The 19,813-nt window shown below is 45.1% G+C and overlaps 2 protein-coding genes across 3 annotated transcripts in view; both read left to right on the top strand.

Moving 5' to 3' along the window:
- Nucleotides 1-19,813, top strand: part of LOC137658690 (uncharacterized) — a 376,764-nt gene that overhangs the window by 291,230 nt on the left and 65,721 nt on the right. The gene's annotated exons all lie outside the window — the stretch shown is intronic.
- Nucleotides 14,617-15,525, top strand: LOC137659084 (uncharacterized). Its single transcript, XM_068394169.1, has one exon. It carries the CDS (start codon nucleotides 14,617-14,619, stop codon nucleotides 15,523-15,525), a length of 909 nt encoding a protein of 302 aa, XP_068250270.1.

Genomic DNA, 19,813 nt, shown 5'->3' with positions numbered 1-19,813 from the left:
CAAACAGTTTGTATATTAGTGTAATCATATACGTAAAGCATAGTTTTTATGTGGATGGTATTGACCTGTGCAGGTTACTGGTACCTTCCGGGTCTGTTGTTAAAGAAACAGACTGGTTTATATACATGTATGAAACCTTAAACAGTAAAATGAACAGTCTAGTACAATAAGTTCTTACCTGTTTGCTTGGAACAATAGTAATCTTAGTTCCCAATATTTTCTTAAATATCAAAAGAATCAAGGATGCTCTGACTTTATTCTTAAACTAGAATGTTTAAGGCGAAAGAGACGCAAAGATTCCTTCTATTGTTTATTACAATAAATTTAGAAATCATAGATGTAGTCAATTACATATTACACTGAACAATTCTGCATAGAAGCATAAACAGTAATAACAGAAATGAAAATCAGTTTCACCTGAAAAGGAAACACCAGCCACTCTATGGGAAATAAGAATTTCACTATGTATTCTGTTGTTACTAGGAACACTGTGCATATAGGTATGCCTGGCACTTGTGTCAGTCTGTTATGCTTAAAGTCACCCGTGTGAATAGAACAGTCTATAGTGTCATCACCAAACACAATACTCAACATGATATGCCTTGAGAGTCTATCATGTACACCCTTCACTAAAAGTCTCAAATAGTGCACTGTTCTTCGCAGTAATCAAGCGGCAGTTTTTATTACACTGCCTGCCGCCACCACATGAAATTTTATTTCTTATAATTGCTTCGCGTAGTGTTTGAAGAAAACTCTGGACGACTTCCATCCAGTATAAGCACGAAGGCTTTCAAACGACATCGTCTGAAAGAAATTCAGAGACGAGGCAACTTTTCTCGGATCATGACCTGCGGGTGTACTGTCTGAATCCGCTCTGCGTATAAAATAGGTGATTTTCTCCCTTAACTGTTTCAAGGATAACGTTGAACCGGAAGTCTCTCCCCTGAAAAGCTGACCTCCCTTAAAGTCTGAAGTTCTACGAAGATAGACCTTTAGGCATTCCACTGGGCAGAGGGATGCTTCTTCCTTCAGAGGGCAGATTCTCCAGGGACCCCATCTCTTAGTGGGCAGCTCGTTCTTGGCGAGAAACGTTTGGTCCAGAAAGAGGTTCAGTTCTCCGCTGTCTGTGAACTGAATGTGGCCATCATCCCTCGAGAGGGCCACTATTTCGCTAACTCGGGCTCCTGAGGCTAGTGCAAATAAGAATATCACCTTTTGAGTCAAGTCTTTCAGCGAGCAATCTTCATTGTTCAGGGTTGATGCTAAGTGAAGAACCTTATCCAAAGACCATGAAATGGGCTTAGGAGGAGCTGCGGGCCGAAGTTTAGCGCAGGCTTTAGGAATCTTGTTGAAGATTTCATTGGAAAAGTCTACATGGAAGGCGTAAAGCATTGGTCTGGCTAGGGCAGATTTACATGTAGTAATCATATTGGCTGCTAAACCTTGTTCATGAAGATGGATGAAGAAGGACAAACAGAATTCCGTAGAAATCTCCTTAGGTTTCTTTGCCTTGACAAAGGCCACCCACTTCTTCCAGGAAGACTCATATTGTCTTCTTATTGACTTTGACTTGTATTCTTCTAGGAAGTTAATACTGTCCCTAGAAATCCCAAACTGTTTCTTGACCGCTAAGGCGAGAAAATTATGAGATGAAGGTTCTGGTTTTCTCTGATGAAGCTGAGACAGTCAATTTCTGCACTTGCTGAGTCAGAACTGGGTCCGGCAACGGGATCAGCTTCAGGCGTAGTTCCGTTACTAGAGGGAACCAGACGCTGTTGGGCCACTTGTGAGCCACTATTGCTGCTGTCCCTCGAAAGGATCTCAGTTTGTCGAGGACTTTCAGCAGAAGGTTGGTTGGAGGGAATAGGTAGATCTTGGACCATCTGTTCCAATCTATGGACATTGCATCCATTGCTTCTGCTAGAGGATCCTCGTACGGGGCTACGTACCGGGGTAGCTTCTTGTTGTCGCTCGTTGCGAAGAGGTCTATCTGCAGTCCTGGGACTTTGCGTAATATGAAGGAGAATGATCTTGCGTCTAGGGACCATTCTGACTCTATCGGGTTGATCCTGGATAGAGCGTCCGCTGTCACACTACGGAACCCTTGAAGGTGGACTGTTGACAAGTGCCATCTCTTCTTCTCCGCTAGACGGAGGATGGCTAGTATCACTTGGTTTATGTGAGGCAATCTCGAGCCCGGTCGGTTTAGGCATCTCATTATGACTTCGTTGTCTAGAACCAAGCGGATGTGGATTGAGTAGCGGAGTTTCAGTTTCTTCAGATAGAGAGAAAAACTGCCATGGCTTCCAGAAAATTGATGTGGAAGGTTTTGAAGAGGGGAGACCAGGTTCTTTGGACTTTCCGATGATGAGAGTGACCTCCCCCACCCTTCTTTTGAGGCATCCGTGTGAACTGTGACTGACGGTGGAGGTGGTTGTAAGGGTACCTTGTTCCTTAGGTTCTTGGCCTCCGACCATGGCTTGAGTAGTGATCGCAGACGATTTGGTATCGGTCTTTGTAGATCTCTTCGAGCGTTTGATGCGTATTTTCTCCAAACTCCTGATGCATCTTTTAATTGTGCTCTCAATACTGGATCTGTCACTGAGGCAAACTGGAGGGACCCCAACACACTCTCCTTTTGCCTTCTTGATATCCTGGTGGATTGAAGGAGTCTTTTGACAGATCCTGCTATCTCTTTCCTCTTCTTTGACAGAATGGAAAGGCAGTGTGAGTGCAAGTCCCAGTGGATGCCCAGCCACTGAAACTTTTGAGCTGGAGATAGTCGAGATTTTTCCAAGTTGATCTTGAATCCTAAATGTTCCAGGAACCGGATCACTTCCTTGGAGGATTGCATGCACTCTTCCTCGGATGCTGCCCACACCAGCCAGTCGTCCAGGTAGGCTACCACCTGGATTCCCTTTAGGCGTAGTTGATGAATGACTGCATTCGCAAGCTTGGTGAATACCCTTGGAGCTATGTTCAGACCGAAGGGCATGACTCTGAAAACGTACTTTCTTTTTAGTAGTTTGAATCCCAGGTAGGGGGAAACTTGACGTCTGATTGGAACGTGCCAGTACGCATCCGTCATGTCTATGGAGACTGTGTATGCCCGTCTGGGCAAAAGGGTCCTGATGTGTTGAAGCGTCAGCATTTTGAACTTGTAGTTCACTATGAACTTGTTGAGTGGTGACAAGTCCAGAATGACTCTGAGCTTTTCCGAGTCCTTCTTCGGAACACAAAATAGCCTTCCTTGGAATCTGACAGACTTCGCCTTCCTTATAACTCTTTTGTTCAAGAGTTCCTGAACATATTCTTCCAGTATGAGGGTTGAGTGTTGGAAGAATTGAGGGAAGTTTGGTGGAGTTGAGCTCCAACTCCACCCTAGTCCGTTCTTGATTAGGCTGTGGGCCCAGGGATCGAAGGCCAACGATCCTGGAAGAGGAAAAGTCTCCCTCCTACCGGTAGCATCTCACTTTGAGTGCTGGTTGGGGGATTTACCTCCTTGGCCACGTCCACCTTTGTTGCCCCTACCTCTGAAGGGGCGTCTAGAGGATCCTCGAAAGGAGCCTCGAGACTTCGGCCTAAAGGTTGTGGACTACCTTTCGAAAACTGGGGTGAACACAGGCGATTGGGTCGCCAGCGTTTGGGGCACCAGTTGGAAGGTGGTGGGTGGTTGTGCCACCGTCTGGGGCACCGTGGCCACAGGAAGCTGTTGCTGTTGTCTCGGCCGAGAGGGCCCTCTTGGTCGTTTCGACTTATTCTTCGGCTGAGGACCCTCATCAGCTGAAGATTTTCTTTTAGAGGACAAGCCCCATTTAGAGAGAGGATTTCTGTTCTCTGTTGTGGCCTTGTCCACGACCTCTCTGACCACTTCGCTTGGGAAGAGGTCTTTTCCCCAGATGTTGGAAGCTATCAGCTTCCTTGGTTCGTGTCTCACCGCAGCCGAGGCGAACACGAACTCTCTGCAAAGCCCTTCGGGCTTTAATAAAGTTGTACAGGTCCTTGGTGACTGTCGGCAAATGAGATTTGGCGAAGACCATGTACATGTCTGGGGTATCGGGGATGCTTGCCATAGTCTCTAGTCCAGTCTGCAGAGACATGGAAGCAGCAAGACGTTCTTTTGTCTCCTGTTCCCTGCGCAGGAGAAAGTCTGACAACTTCGGGAGATCTTCGCCGAACTGTCGTCCAACAATATCTGCCTCCAGCTTCTCGACTGTGAAGGTGTTGTGGACATCCTTCCAGTCTGCATCGTGTGATGGAAAGGCGAGGGAGAAGAGTCTACACTCTTCCAGTGTAGGGCAAGGTTTCCCTGCCTCAACTGCCTTTAAGGCTGCCTTATGCCCTTTGTCCATAAAGGGAAAGGCACGTTTGGGGTCAGCAATGAAGGACGGGTGCTTCTTGCTGAGAGCCGGCACCTTGGAGCTAGTAAAGGCCCTCTCCTTCTAGGTGGTTGTATATAAGGCCTAGGCCTTAGAGAGTTCAAGGACGATGGTCTCCTTCGGCTCTGTCTCCTCTTTGGATGCAGGTTCCGTCTTTAGGCGGACATAGCAATCCGGATAGGCCCCTTTGCTGGGCCAAAACTCAATTTCCTCCACTGGGACAGTGCCCAGTTTCTCTGAGAGGAAGATCTCCCCCCCCCCCTCTGCGTACCTCCAGGGGTTGACGTCAGAGAAAGCAGGGAGATCCTTGACGTTTAGCTTCTTCGGGGTTAAATGTGTTGCGACCAGCTGATGCATTTCCGTCCAAAGAGAAGCTTCTTTCTCGGACAATTTCTTCTGAATGTCCTGCACCATAGACAACAGCGAGTGCAACGTACTCGTGATGGAATCTAACTTGGGTGCAGTGGAAGAAGTCGAAGGCACCGGCTCAGTCACCGTGGCTGATGATACCGAAATTGTTTCGGTTTTCTCGACTTCGGCCTCAGGTGGTACGTCATCCACCTGATCCAGTTCCTCCACTAGGAGATTGTTCTCGGTCTCCTCCGAGACAACTGACATGTTTTCCTCCAATTGGATGCTCTCCAAGGCATCCGATACTTCAGATTCTACCGGAATCTGGACAAGGGGAATCCCAGGTTGAGCCTGGGGAATAACCGCATCCGAAGATGCTCTAGGGAAAAGGCAAGTGCTCATCCTCTCATTAGGAAGGTATGGGCCAGAGGTGTTCTTCTGGAAGCCCCTGACCCATTTTCGCAGCGTCTCCCTTGCTGCGTCCCTTGACTCAGTAGACTTTTGGTCATCAAAAGCCTCTTTCACCAGTTTTTCACAAATGGTACATACCTGTGGGTCCCAGTACTTGAGAGCCCCCATTGGTGACTGCGCAGTGAGCATGGGCCCTGCACATGCCATGGCCATAGAAGTTCTTACTACGGACCCTGTAAAAGTTGTTCCCGCACTCGGGATGCTCCTCCTGTAAAGAAAGAAAAGCATATAAGTATTCGGTGAAATTCTCAGATTTCAGCATACATATTATTAATAATATTAGCTTGGATAGGGTAAGCTAGAGATAGGAAAGACACCTACTTGTGTTTCCTGTCCAGCCCATTGCTATGACTTCCTCCGATATTGAACACTAAATTCTTAATGAATTTTAGGGGAAGATGATATCCTTTGATATAGAGTGTCTTCTTAACACAATCTTCTAGGTTCAATATTGGGGATTAGAAACAATAATGGTTAATAACCATTAAATAGTAGAGAGAATCACTCTCATATATGTGAGGGTCTCACAATAGGCTGCCCATGAAGCACCTTGTAGGTTGGAAAAACATTTGGGCTACAGCACTGACTGTCGGTAGCATGCCGCCAGTCCTGCCGGGCCTGTCTGCACATGCCAGGCCTGCCGGCACATGCTGGACTAGCTGGCATATGCCGGTCTATTCTGGGCTATTGAAGGCAGTTACTGTCTTCGAAGTAATTGACGGCAGGCCGCCAGCAGCCGAGGATCCTTCCATCAAGTAGGACCCGGCGGCAGTCGGCGGAAAATGTCCAGGTTATGGGTGGCCGGCTGCCGGCCGGTAACTCAGTAGCCGGCAGCCGGTCCCAGTATGTCTATTGTCGTTGGGTCGTCGATCAGCGACACCCACGGCCGGCAGACAATCGACATGGCCCAGTAAAATGAAAGGCAGAGAAAAAGAGAGGATGGAGGAAGGCAAAGGCTCAGTCTTGCCGGCCTACATCCAGAATGAGGGTTCAAGAGGAAGGGGGAATTGTATTCGGGCTTCCACCCAACCATATCCCATCCACATGGGCTATGGAAGGCAGTCCAAGGGAGGACTGAAGAACACTCTAAAGAATACGAGGGTACCTGTCGGCAGCCGGCTTGGCCGGCAGCAAACAGGGAACCTCAGGCCAGTTCTACAAATAATCCTTAGGGTCAAATGTAGAATGACATCCAGGGAGGGTGATGGCTCATCCAACACGAAAGAGACAGAGGGGAAGGGGTAGATGTCCTATAAGTAAGGTAATGCCCGAAGGCACCACCCAACTTAAAGGATTCTGATCTCATGGAGTAACCTCAGGTAGGAGAAATGATTTCCCCAGGTTGGGTTAGTCAAGTGAGAGAGCGGCACCCAGGACACAATCTCACAAGAGAACAGAATCTCATACCAGAGAACTTAGGCAGGGAAGAAGTCATTTCTTCGGTCTAAGATCTACTAGCACAGGACTCTCTGCTAGACCAAGGAAGGAGGGATTGTCATACAAAACCCTCCACGTATGGACTAGTGAGGTCTAGCCTCCTGTAAAGGCAGCTTAACCTGACATGGGAAATCAATTCACCAAGACAGTAAGATGCCTAACACAGACTTATTACTCTGATGTCCCGTTCTAAACTCAAAACCGACTCAGTGGGTAGGAGAAAGAAAGCGAAACGCCTCAGTAAAACTTGGCCAGAACTCAGTTCACAGCAAAGCAAACTGAGGATAGCCTAGGCTAATCAGAGGGAAGGGGGATTACTCTTAAATCTCATAGGAGATTAGTATCGACTTAAAAGGTATAGCAGGTGTCAGTCTCCCCTTAAAAGACAATACAAGAGCAATGGGGACATGTATGAAAGTATACTAAAGCCCCTAGGCTAGTAGCCTAGGAGCATTGAGAATCGTTCACCGAAACTCTCTTGTATACTATCTTGGAAGAGGAAAAATTTTAAACAGTAATATCTTAGATGTATAAAATGTTGCCTGAGCTTCAATAAAACTTTACCAGGAAGGTTATATCATTCATGAAGTGTGTAGGTGCCTAGGCTAGGAAGCTTAGCACTCGTGAGGCTCGATCATAAATAGCCAAATCCACGACAACAATGGCATAATATAAGAATCCCTAGCTAAAATTTCTAAATAACTAAAGTTATTAAAGCAATTAATGCCGGGAAAAAGGTCGTTCTGGCTAACTAAATGTACAGAAAGAACGACCCGTCCATGACGCCATCCGGCTGGCAACAGCTCTTATAATGTTAATTACGATCTCAATCGAAAAACAAAACTGGCAAGAGCTTACATTTACACAATTCAAAGATATTACTTAACTTTCCAGAAGCTGGTGAGGCTGGTGAAGACATCATAGCGACAAATAACTCCAAAATAGCAAGAGATAACACGGGATAACACCGGTCAACGAAGCTACAAGAGAAAGAATGGCTTGGTGGTGGTGGCGATTTGGCGCACTATTTATAGTACGGTTGGAGCGCGCCTCTTTAACGACTCTCCTTTATTCTTGCCACTTTTCCCCTCGAAGTGAAAGCCCTATTAGGGGTGTAGATAGCTATGAGACGTGTCAAGAATACGTCTTCTAATAGTATGCGATATCCCTTTTAAAATTTTAAGGGATATTCGCTCCAGGAGTTAGAATTCTGGATACCTTTGGTAAATTCTCTGGGATATATCACTGTAGTCAAATATACCTAGGAAGTTACTAATGAAGGAACTTCCATCACGACGACATGGCCTGAGCTCAAAAATGATATTGTATACATTCATGCAGGCAAAATTATCGATGTATATGTTTAGAGCCAATGACTCGCTAGTTTGTTAGATTCTGACAAATTACGGCCTTCACCCGAAGTATTGAGTTTATCCCTTAATCTAACGTAAGACTTTGACTGTTTTTGTATCTTGTATTCTATAAAGAAACTCAATTAAACCCCTCGTTAATAAAATAAAGTGAGTTCCGGCGCATTTTACAAGGACCCTTTACTTAGCGCGGGAGACAGTAGTTTTCCTTTGAGCCATGCTGAGCAATGCCCAGCATTCCTACCTAAACCCCGATCGAAGTAAGTACTGTCTCTGGAGTTGTAGCGTGTCTTTTTGCCTCTGGCTCCTATCTACCGCGATACCAGGTCGGTTCCTTTGTCAGTGTGAATTATGTACATTTTTATCTGTCCGTAAATTTGTCATCCCTGGGATTAGGGATTTGATTTATGCCTCAGGTGATGTCTGCAGGCACCGGTATGTCATGTACCATAGGGTTATCATTGTAATGTTGTAATTTCACCTTGTTTAGTTCAACCGTGGACTTAGTTTTATGAGTACATGTTGCAAACCCCCTAAGGGTTAACGTGTTCTAAGGTCATTAGAGCCTGATTCCTTGTCAATGTCGAGTAACTGAGTTTGCAGTAAGGTTGAAGACCTAACTTTCATTTTGCGTGATGTTTCTAAGCACACATTGCCTTAACCGCCCGTGATGTCCTTCGGATTGTATTAGCGTGATTTGTTATTGTGTTTTTAAATGATTACTTTTGTAATAAACCAAATTTTGTGATCATATTTTATTGAAACCCTCCTGAATTGTTTTAGAAAGCGAACCTCTTTGTCGGGAATTTCGAACTGATCATTCGAAATCCCCGCCATTTAACTTCACAAACGTTGCGTTAAATTATTGCAAGACTGGAAGATCTCGCGGGCGTTTCTATGAATGAGTGCTGTCCAATTCGTGACGGTATTGTTGTGTAAATTTCTACCACTTGGTGGGGAAAGAGCGGATGTCAGAGAAACAATGTCTTTATTATTTACGATTTACGAAAATTATACTGTATTGTTTCATGCAGGCAAAATTATCAATGTATATGTTTAGAGCCAAGGACTCGCTAGTTTGTTAGATTCTGGCAAATTACGGCGTTAATTAGCACGGGAGACAGTAGTTTTCCTCTGAGCTATACTGAACGACGCTTGACCATTCCTGCCTATAGCCCGATCGAACTAAGTGAGTGCTGTCTATGAGTTGTAGCGTGTCTCTCTGCCTCTGGCTCCTATCTACCGCGATACCAGGTCGGTTCATTTGTTAGTGTGAATTATGTTAAGTTTTATCTGTCTGTAAATTTGTCATCCCTGGGATTAGGAATTTTTTTTTATGCCTCAAATGATGTCTGCAGGCACTAGTATGTGATTTACCCTAGGACTATAAATGTAATATTGTAATTTCGCCTTGTTTAGTCCAAGCGTGGACTTGGAGTTTTATGAGCACATGTTGCAAACCCCAATGGTTACTAAGGTTGAAGACATAACTCTCATTTTGCGTGACTTATTATTGTGTTTTTTTAAATGATTATTTTTGTAAAAAACTTAAATTTGTGATCATATTTCATTGAAACTCTCCTGAATTGTTTTGGAAAGCAAACCTTTTCAAGGTCTTATCGTCGGCCCATTCCATCAGGCCTAGAATCATTAGTTTTCAATAAGTCGGAGAAAAATTCTCAACATTTGGTCCTTCGAATCGGATGATAAGTGCTTTCCAGAGCTTGCAAGGAAAATCAGTAAGATATGACCTTTAGGGTAGCCCTAGTAGGACACAGCCAGCTCCCCCCAAATCTGCCACAATGTTCTGATAACAAGATAGAGATTTACCAAAGGCCAGGAGGTCTGGTCAGTCAGTTTCTAGACGATAATTTGCTATATTGGCAGAGGAGATACAAGCTGATCGTGTTGTACCTGAGTGGAAACGACCTGGCAACCGATCACCCTAAAACCGATTGAGATAACCTAAGAATCCTGATTGAACGCTTGAGGAAAATTTCTGATATTATTGCCATATGTGACGCCGAAGCTAGGGAGTATCTACCTGACAATAGATTTGACATTAATCCAGCTGAATATATTAGTAAATTAAAAAATTTCAATGCGAGAATCTCCAAGTATTGTTCAAAGAGACATCGGTACGGAGTGAGACACCTGCCGATGAACTCTAGAGCCTACCGTGAAGGCAGGTTAAGGGACGGAGTCCATTTCGATCAAGTCATTCGTAACGCATTCCTCAATCGTTTAATGAGGCTTATCAGGAGAGAGAGGAAGAGACGAAACAACTAAAGCCCTCAGTGTCCCGATGTGCGATTGACCACGTGCACCCTTAGTTTTTGTGCCCCCATCTTCGTAACGTAAAGAAAATTCTGTTCTTTCCTAGTTTGCCAACCCCCCCCGAAGTAGAGTTAAGAGTCAGTCAAAATGGCGGTGGCTATGATTGTACACATCAAGGCATCGATGGGCCTCATAGCGGACTTACTAGTTGAAATGCAGCGTGCGTTAGTTGAGACCTACTCTGAATCCGTGTACCAGAATCTGGTCACGCAATTGCGAGAGGAGGAAAGACAGCTAAGAAAGCTGTATAAGAGACAATCAGTCAAACTAGAACCTGGTTTAGATGCCAGAATCAGGCACACGTTAGGAGAAGCTATGCGAGCTTCTACACTTCTGTATAACCGAATTGATAGAGTGAAAGTCACTCCGACAGGGATTGTTTCCCTCCCCAAATTGAAACCGCTGCCTCTCCCCACATTTGAAGGGGAAGTGCAAGAATATGCTTCGTATCGAGAGCTCTTCACGATACACGTGGATCGAAGAGCAGATTTGGATGATGTATCCAAATTTACGTATCTATTAAGGACTTTAGGCAGGGATCCTCTTAGGATCGTAAAATCCCTAAGTGTAACCGCCGCGAACTATAAGATAGCGTTGGATCTCTTAGACAAACAATATGGTAATGTCCATCAAACACTCGCAATTCTACATAGAAAGTTACCTAATATCTTTGTACCCTCATTAAATCCTGTAGAGCTGAAAAAGTTTCGTTTTGAATTAACGTTCATAATCGAGCAGATAAAGAGGTTAAGTAGTAACGATATAGGCCATGGCATGGTTATGAGCCTCATTAATAAAAAATTGTCAGAAGGGAAGCTCTACAGGAAAGTAGTTGAACATCTGAGAAAATGTGAATATACACTAGACGAATTTTTCGACATGATCGATTTCATTATTCGAATGATCGAGGACGATGCCTTGCAACGAGGAGATAAACTTGAACCTGACAAGAAAATAGACGTCAGTGTAAGACCGAAGTCGAAACCAGTTCAGAATAACTCTTGTCCCTTTTGTAACGAATGGCACCCGCCTCACGGATGCCGCCGAGTAACCGACGTGGCTGCCAGACGTCGTATTTTGCTAAAAAGGGGCCTATGTTTTAATTGCATTAATTCTGGTCATCGAAATGATAAGTGTCATGTCCCTAACTCTTGTAAGAATTGTAGTGGTAACCACAACACAGCCATTTGTGATAATTATAATCCGGGAAAACGATTGCAATCAGTTCCCTCCACTTCAGCCCCAGGTAATAGTTGTAGTCAGTCTACAACGTCCCGCCCCGTAGTAAATGCGACGCCTCGGCAGCACAAAACGGCCCCCCGTCCATCTAAAGATAAAGTAGAACCCAAACAGTGCAAAAGTGCAAAGATCGCACAGATGTCCAGCGTGGACCTCCCATGTACAATCTTGCCAACGGCTATGGCCGAAATCAATTACAAGCAAGGGAATAAGCGAGTCCGCTTATTTCTTGATATGGGAAGCCAAAGAATCTTCATCTCTGTGAAAATTGCGAGGCAATTTGGCCTACTGGTGGTAGGTAAGGTAGCGTTGAACATAGCCCCGTTTGGCTCCGCAGAAATAAGCGGACAATATGATGTCGTAAGCTGTAGGGTAGAGATAGGAAGAAGAGTAGTACGAATGAAGCTGGTAGCACACGAGAACATTGACGTCCCAATACATAACTCTGGTTATATACAAGTTAGACAGCATCTGTTAAGTAAGGGAGTCACATTGGGCGATCCAGAGAATAAGTCCGATAAGTTGAAAAATGTGCACATTTTAGTAGGGGCCGATTATTTTAGCTACTTTATCATAGGCATCGAGAAAGTTGATGGGATAAGTCTTTTCTTGACCCATAGTGGCATGTCGCCATATGGGAAAGTGCCGCAGTGGCTTTTAGGAGGCCAAAAGATCGAACATGTGAAAACGCTCAGAGTCTGTAGAATTGAGAGTGAACCAAACCAGTTTGACGTAGATGAGTGGTGGCGTTTGGACCGTGTTGGCATTGCCCCATCAGAGCAATATACTGTCCGCGAAGCGGAAGCCATGCGAAAGGTATCGCAAAGTGTCGTAAAGAAGCCTGAGGGATATCAGGTTAGCCTACCATTCGGGTCGGATGCTAAGCCAGATACGAACAATCGAAACGCTGTAGCGAAGTTAGAATCGTTGCACACTAAATTTAGGAAGGACAGGGAATATTTTGATCAGTATCAGGGAGTGATGAATAAGTATCTAGAAGCAGGCTTTATATCAGAAGTAAAGGAACCCAAGATTGAAGGGTATTATATGCCTCATTTCGGCATTAGGAAAGATAGCCGCACGACCCCCCTCAGAATCGTGTTTAATGCCTCAGCAAAATCTAAAGGTCATAAATCGTTAAATGAGTGCCAAGATCTTACCTGGCCCCAATCTAGTAGAATTAGCATATCATTTGCTTATAAGGTTCAGATTGAACAAATATGCCATGCTAGCTGACATCAGCAAGGCCTTCCACCGTGTATTGTTAGATCCCCGTGATGCAAATACACACGATTTCTGTGGCACAAGGTAGCAGGTCGAGCGCACACCTTCGCCTTTAGAGTCATGGTGTTCGGCATCACGGCGAGTCCGTTTTTGTTGCAACAAGTTTTGAATTGTCATTTGGAAAGGGAAGGTAGGCCAGATTTGTTTAAGTCCTTTTATGTAGATAATTATCTCAGTACTTTCGAGTATATAGAGAGCATGAGGCAGGAGTATGAATCTGTCAACAAGATCTTAGAAAGGGCTGGTATGCCTTTAGAAGGGTGGGCGTCCAATAACTTAGCCTTCGATAGCAAGAAGCAGTGGAGTGAGCCGGTGAATGTGAACGTATTTGGGCTGTGATGGGCCTGAGACGTCGATCGATTGTGTGTGAAAGAGAGTAAGAGAATCAGTGAATTGGGGGAGGAATGGGTACCTATGAAGCGTAGAGCACTTTCCATGTAGGTCTCCATTTATGATCCTCTAGGCTTGATAAGCCCATTATTTGCTCGAGGAAAGCTTTTCCTCCAGCAACTATGAGAGGATAACGTAGTCTGGGATGACGTGTTAAGGAGAGAGAAAGCTAGAGAAGCGGGTTAGTTGTTGTGTGAATTGAAAGCGGTAAGTAACATCACATTTCCAAGAGCGGTAGGCAAGAAAAATTTAGAGCTCCATGTACTCACCGATGCCAGCAAAAAAGCATACGGTGCAGTAGCATATATTAGGGGCAATTGCAATCAGGTAAAACTACTCACTAGTAAGATGAGAATCACTCCAAAGGGGATGAACAAGCTGACAATCCCCAAGCTAGAACTATTAGCATTGTTGTTAGGCTGCGCTAAGACACTTAAAGGGCTGATAGAGCCACGAGAGATAGTCATGTGAACCGACAGTAAGGTCACGTTGGCATGGGTAGCATCTCCCGATGCCAAAGACAATAAGAATGTATTCATTTTTCTTCGTCAGGTTTGCGATTTCAATCTCGGCTATGTCCCAAGTAAACAGAATCCTGCCGATGTCCTGTCCAGAGGAGCAACAACTGCTACAAAAGCTTCCTTGGCAGAACGGTCCAGAGTTCCTGAGGACTGCGGGAGAGCCTGTTCCCCACAAAGAGGATGATCCAACCAGTGAAAGAACCGTAGTGGCGGCGGTGCAAGAAATGAGGGAAGAAATAAGACCTGTTCCCCCAGGAGAGATATGGGAACTTCTACAGAGGGAAGTAGAGTTCCTATTCTTATTGAGAGTTACTAGGTTAATATTGAGATTTGCCAAATTAAAACGGGATCCGTTCAGTATTGTTGTCCAATTAGAGCAAAAATTTTGTTTGCCTACAGCCTATGCTTACTTGGAGGGTGAGGTCAGACCCCCTCGTGAAGTCATTAATTTTGTCAGACAATTAAATTTAGTGTTAGATAATAAGTTGATTTTCACTAGGGGACGTGTGTCCCAAGTAGAGAAAATGAAACATTTGATTCTTTTGCCAGCTAGGGGATGCTTAGTTAGGGCTTATCTAAGATATTTGCATTGTTTGCATTTACATTGTAGTGTGAATACACTAATGGGTATCTTCTGACAGAAATGCTGGTCGCCGGGCCTACGTTCCATTGCAAGACAAATTGTATGGCAGAGTCCAGAATGCGTGCTAGCCTTCCAGCCTCTGTTGAGACAGCCACCCCCCCCCCTGTCGAAGGAAAGGATCAGCTTGACGAAGCCATTTACTCCAGTCGGAGTGGACCACATAGTGCCCATACAGACCGAAACGCGTAACATGCATGGCCAGTAGGGCCATGTACCTCGATTTCTGCCCCTCCCTGAAAGCGGAGGAATTTGTCTTGGCCTTGCGTCGTTTTTGTGCTACCCACGGCGCCCTGTCTTTCATCACATCCGATAGTTATCAAACGTTCAAGACTGCCAGCAACCTCCTTCAGGAACTTTATGAAGAGGATGAAGTCCAGCAGTTCCTGAGGAAAACCGGAATCGAATGGCATTTTCAGACGCCCCATGCGCCTTGGAAAGGTGGTTTTTTCGAGCGCCTAATCGGAGTGACAAAACGTACCCTCCATATAGCCGTTGGTAAGAAGTACCTGTCGGATGCCCACGTCCTAACGTTAGTGAAAGAAGCCGTGGCCGTGGTTAATAACAGGCCTCTAGTGTACAGCGGCGACAAGTGCGAGGATGAGGTTCTCACCCCCTCCCATTTAGTGCGAGGAAACATGGTAAACCTAATGGTACCGATATTGCCAGACGACCACCTCAATGCGACCTTCACCTCCCGGAGGCTCAGTGATCGTTATTTGAAGTTGACAGACACTCTGAAAGCCTTCTGGGAGAGGTGGAGGAAAGAGTATTTAAGTTCCCCTAGGGCCAGACACGACTGTCGATCTGGGGAACCTTCCAAGCTGCACCCCGGTGGCATCGTGCTGGTCAAGCAAGACAATAAAAAAAGGGCTACGTGGCCCCTTGGACGTGTCGTGGAGACATATCCTGACCACGACGGAGTCGTGCGTTCGGCCAAGGTGTTGTTCGAGGATGTTGAGTCCCTGCGATCTGTCAGCCACCTGGTTCCCCTGGAGATTGCCCCCTCTGATGACGATGATGGTGTTGGAGAAGATGATGGCGACGGGGACGTCGAAGACAGGGTGCGTACAGTTTGCCAGCAGGACTGCCAGGGAACGTTGTGACGTCTGGGGACAACCAGGAGATGGTTCAGGCTACGATATCTCGACAACCAACCAGGTAGTGATGAAAATAGTGATACCAATACAGTAAGCGAGAGTAGTGAAAGTGCCGTAGAATCAGAGACGTCGGGCGGACAAGGACGTTCCGCACGCCCATTGAGAAAGGCTGCTTTTGATGAAACAATTGATTGACAGTGAAGATGTATAAGCCATAGCTGCAAACAGTAAAAGAAAACGGGAGTATCCCTCCTTCTGGTAGGTAGGGAGGGTGGAAAGAAGTAAGTGTAGGTGAGTTTGAATCCACAGAGGTTGGAAGTGCGTCGGGTATAGAGTACGGGAATGGGAGGGTCTCTCTGGTATATACAAGTCTAGCATTGTACAGAAGCAGCCCCCCCCTTCCCCTAGAGTAATTGCCAAGATGTGGCTGTTTGGGAGTGGTAATTCCATTGTTTGATTAAGGGCAGATTGCCTTATGATTGTATATATATATGATTATTTGATTTATGATTATGCATGTATACATTGCTTATTGCTTATTTGAGATATTATTGCAGTCCTATTGCCTATTGCCTTTCTATTGATTGATTCATGTATGCATTATATGTCTGGGTACAATTATGTATATTATTGACATTATGTTTGTACACTTGTAAGAATTGATTGGCCCAGGGTAATATTATTTCTCGATGTAAAATGTGTGTGTACTCCGTTAGAGTCGTTGTGGAGCGCTACGCAACGCGCCTAACCGAGTCTTGGAGTGGTTACTCCTCCCCTGAGTTTGGTCTTGCCTAATTGTCCGACGATTCACCGCCCCTTTATTTCGGGTGTGGAGTATGTCGGGAATTTCGAACTGATCTTTCAAAATCCCCGCCATTTAACTTCACAAACGTTGCGTTAAATTAGGGCAAGACTGGAAGATCTCGTGGGTGTTTCTATGAATGAGCGCTGTCCAATACGTGATGGTATTGTTGTGTAAACTTCTACCACCTGGTGGGGAAAGAGCGGGTGTCAGAGAAACAATGTCTTTATTATTTACGATTTACGAAAATTATACTGTATTGTTTCATGCAGGCAAAATTATCAATGTATATGTTTAGAGCCAAGGACTCGCTAGTTTGTTAGATTCTGGCAAATTACCGCCTTCAGCCGAAGTATAGAGTTTATCCTTTGATCTGACACAGACTGACTATTTTTCTGTCTTGTATTCCATAAAGAAACTCGATTAAACCACTTGTTGATTAAATAAAGTGAGAGTTCCCATGCATTTCACAAGGACCCGTTAATTAGCGCGGGAGACAGTAGTTTTCCTCTGAGCTATACTGAACGACGCTCGACCATTCTTGCCTAAAGTTGCCTAGAGTTGTAGCGTGTCTCTCTGCCTCTGGCTCCTATCTACCGCGATACCAGGTCTGTTCATTTGTTAGTGTGAATTATGTTCAGTTTTATCTGTCTGTAAATTTGTCATCCCTGGGATTAGGGATTTGTTTTATGCTGGTATGTGATTTACCCTAGAACTGTAAATGTAATATTGTAATTTCGCTTTGTTTAGTCCAACCGTGTACTTAGAGTTTTATGAGCACATGTTGTAAACCCCCTAAGGGTTACTAAGGTTGAAAACATAACTCTCATTTTGCGTGACCTGTTATTGTGTTTTTTTTAGATGATTATTTTTGTAATAAACTTAAATTTTTGGGCTCAGGCCATGTCGTCCTGATGGAAGTTCCTATGGGGTAGCTTCCTTGGGTATATTTGACTACGGTGATATTCCCAGAGAATTTACCTTAAGGTATCCAGAATTCTAACTCCAGGAGCGAATATCCCTAATTAAATTAACCAGGGATATCGCGTAATATCAGAGGACGTATTCTTGACACGCCACATAGCAATATACACCCCGAACAGAATTAACACTTCGAAGGGGTCAAGTGGCAAGAAAACGAAAAACGAGAATGAAAGGAGAGTCGCTAGCAAGGCACCTCTCCTATCTCGCTTCGAGTGCGTACATAGCACCGCCAACGGCGCCATCTGTATTCCTTTTTGCGTAGCTCAACAACTCGGTGTTTTTCCCTGTGTTTACTCACTTATCTTGGATTATTTCAACCTCATGATGCTTTCTCCAGCCTCTTCTGCCTCTGGAAAGTTGAGTATTATCTCTATTATGTATAAATGTAAGCTCTTGGTGATTTTAAGATAATTCGATAGCGATATTTTCGTTACAAGAGCTGTTGCCTACCAGAGGCGTCCTGGATGCTGTCGCTCGCCATGCATGAGTCATTTAGTTAGCCAGAGCGACGTTCCCGGCCCTTATGCTTTAATAATTTTAGCTATTTAGCTTTACATAGGAATTCTTTATATGATGCTATATATGAAGCCTAGCCTACGCTAGGCTTCGTAGCCTAGACGTTTGGCCCTAGTACTTTCATGCATGATATTCAGATTTCCGAGTGTTTTAAAAGTTTATTGAAGCTTTAGGCAGTTTTATACATATAAGATATTGTTGATATTTCTTCCAAGATCGTATACGAGAGTGTTTCGGTGATTTAGGTAATCGATTCTCTTCGCGCCTAGGCTAGTTGCCTATGGAGCCCTAGTATACTTTCTCACACTCCCCGGTTGCTCTTTTCTCCTCGGAGAATAAGTGCAATCCCTTTTCCGTCTGTTTAAGCCTTGGGCTTAACCCTAATGGTTTATCTGAATAAATCAGGATGCCTGAAAACTTTAAATCATTCATTCATTCATTATCTGAATAAATATTTAGATATAATTTTATTAGGGTGTTTCTGTTCTTTCCTGTTTCCAGAGAATCTGGCTTCAGGAGGGGGCAGGACATCAGAGTTTTTTAGTCTGGGTCTGTTTCTTTCTAGCATAAAGAATGAGATTCCTTTGCTAGGCCTAGGGCAGACACAGGAGGCTTAGCCTCCCTAGACCACTTTTGAAGGTTTCTGTACGAGATGATTCCTCCTTCTTGTGATCTAGCAGACTAGTCCAGTGTTGTTGTTTTCGGTTTGAAGGATAAGATCCTTTTTTTTCCTGTGAATAGCAACACCAAACATTGTTTTAGTTCTGAGGGAGATGGCAAGTTGCCGGCCTCCCTCCTATGATTCCCCCTAGGCTAGGATGAGCTTTCTTGGCTGCGGGGTGATCTATTACTAAAGCAAAGTTTACAGGACCCTCTTCCCCCTTTTCCCCCTCTTTCCTTAGTAATGGCCTAGCCATTACATCTTTTGTCCGTCGTTCTACATCTGTACCTAGTATAGGCTAAGATGTGGAGCTGACTCAGTCCTTTGCCGGCCGGCAAAGGCCTATCTTCTGTAAAGTGTTCCCCAGACCTCCCTTGGTCTCACATCCATGTCTGTCTGTAGAACCAGGCGGCATTGGATTGAAGGAAGCCTGAATTTACATTCTCCCCTTCCTTATGTTCACTCTTCCTGGAAGCGGTCAAAGAGGTAGTGGATAAGGCCGCCGCGGAAAATAGAAACCTTCTCCAGAAGTGGGGCCTATCTCTTAAACGAAAGTCTTCCCCGGATGAGGGTCCCCAACCAAAGAGGAAGACTAAGAAGCCTAGGCTACCCTCTCGGCCAGCCAAGCCGTACAGACAGCAACTGCAGCAACTTCCTTTGACCGCAGTGCCACAGATGGTGGCGCAAACCCCAACCACGTACCAGTGGGTACCCCAAGCCGTGACAACACAGTCTCCGGCATTTAACCCAGCATTCGAAGGGCAGTCTACTACCTTTCGAGCAAGAGCTAGAGGATCAGCCAGAGGAAGGGGAAGAGGGTTCAGGGGAGGTCGCGGTCAAGGAGGCAAGGCCTTAGGTCAACAGCAGCAAAAGTGAAATGCTTCCGGTAGGAGGGAGACTCCATCTTTTTCGGGATCGTTGGACCTTCGATCCCTGGGCCCACAGCCTAATCAAGAATGGACTGGGTTGGAGCTGGCACAGCACTCCACCTCCGTTCCCACAATTCTTCCAACACTCTACCCCCGTTCTGGAAGAATACATTCGAGAACTCTTGGAGAAAAGAGTAATTCGAAGGGTAAAGTCCATCAAGTTCCAAGGAAGGCTGTTTTGTGTTCCAAAGAAGGACTCGGAAAAACTCAGAGTCATTCTGGACTTGTCGCCACTCAACAAGTTCATAGTGAACTACAAGTTCAAGATGCTAACACTGCAACACATAAGGACCTTACTACCCAAGCGGGCATTTACCGTCTCCATAGACTTGTCAGACGCTTATTGGCACATTCCAATCAGTCATCAACTCTCCCCCTACCTAGGATTCAAGCTACAACGAA

Source organism: Palaemon carinicauda, chromosome 19 (genome assembly GCF_036898095.1).
Source record: "Palaemon carinicauda isolate YSFRI2023 chromosome 19, ASM3689809v2, whole genome shotgun sequence".
NCBI classification, from domain to species: domain Eukaryota; kingdom Metazoa; phylum Arthropoda; class Malacostraca; order Decapoda; family Palaemonidae; genus Palaemon; species Palaemon carinicauda.
The sequence above is the reverse complement of the archived record's forward strand: the minus strand, read 5'-3'. Positions and strand labels throughout refer to the sequence as shown.

Coding starts and splice junctions, on each gene's coding strand:
- LOC137659084 (XM_068394169.1), top strand. CDS start 14,617: ATGGCCAGTAGGGCCATGTACCTCGATTTCTGCCCCTCCCTGAAAGCG.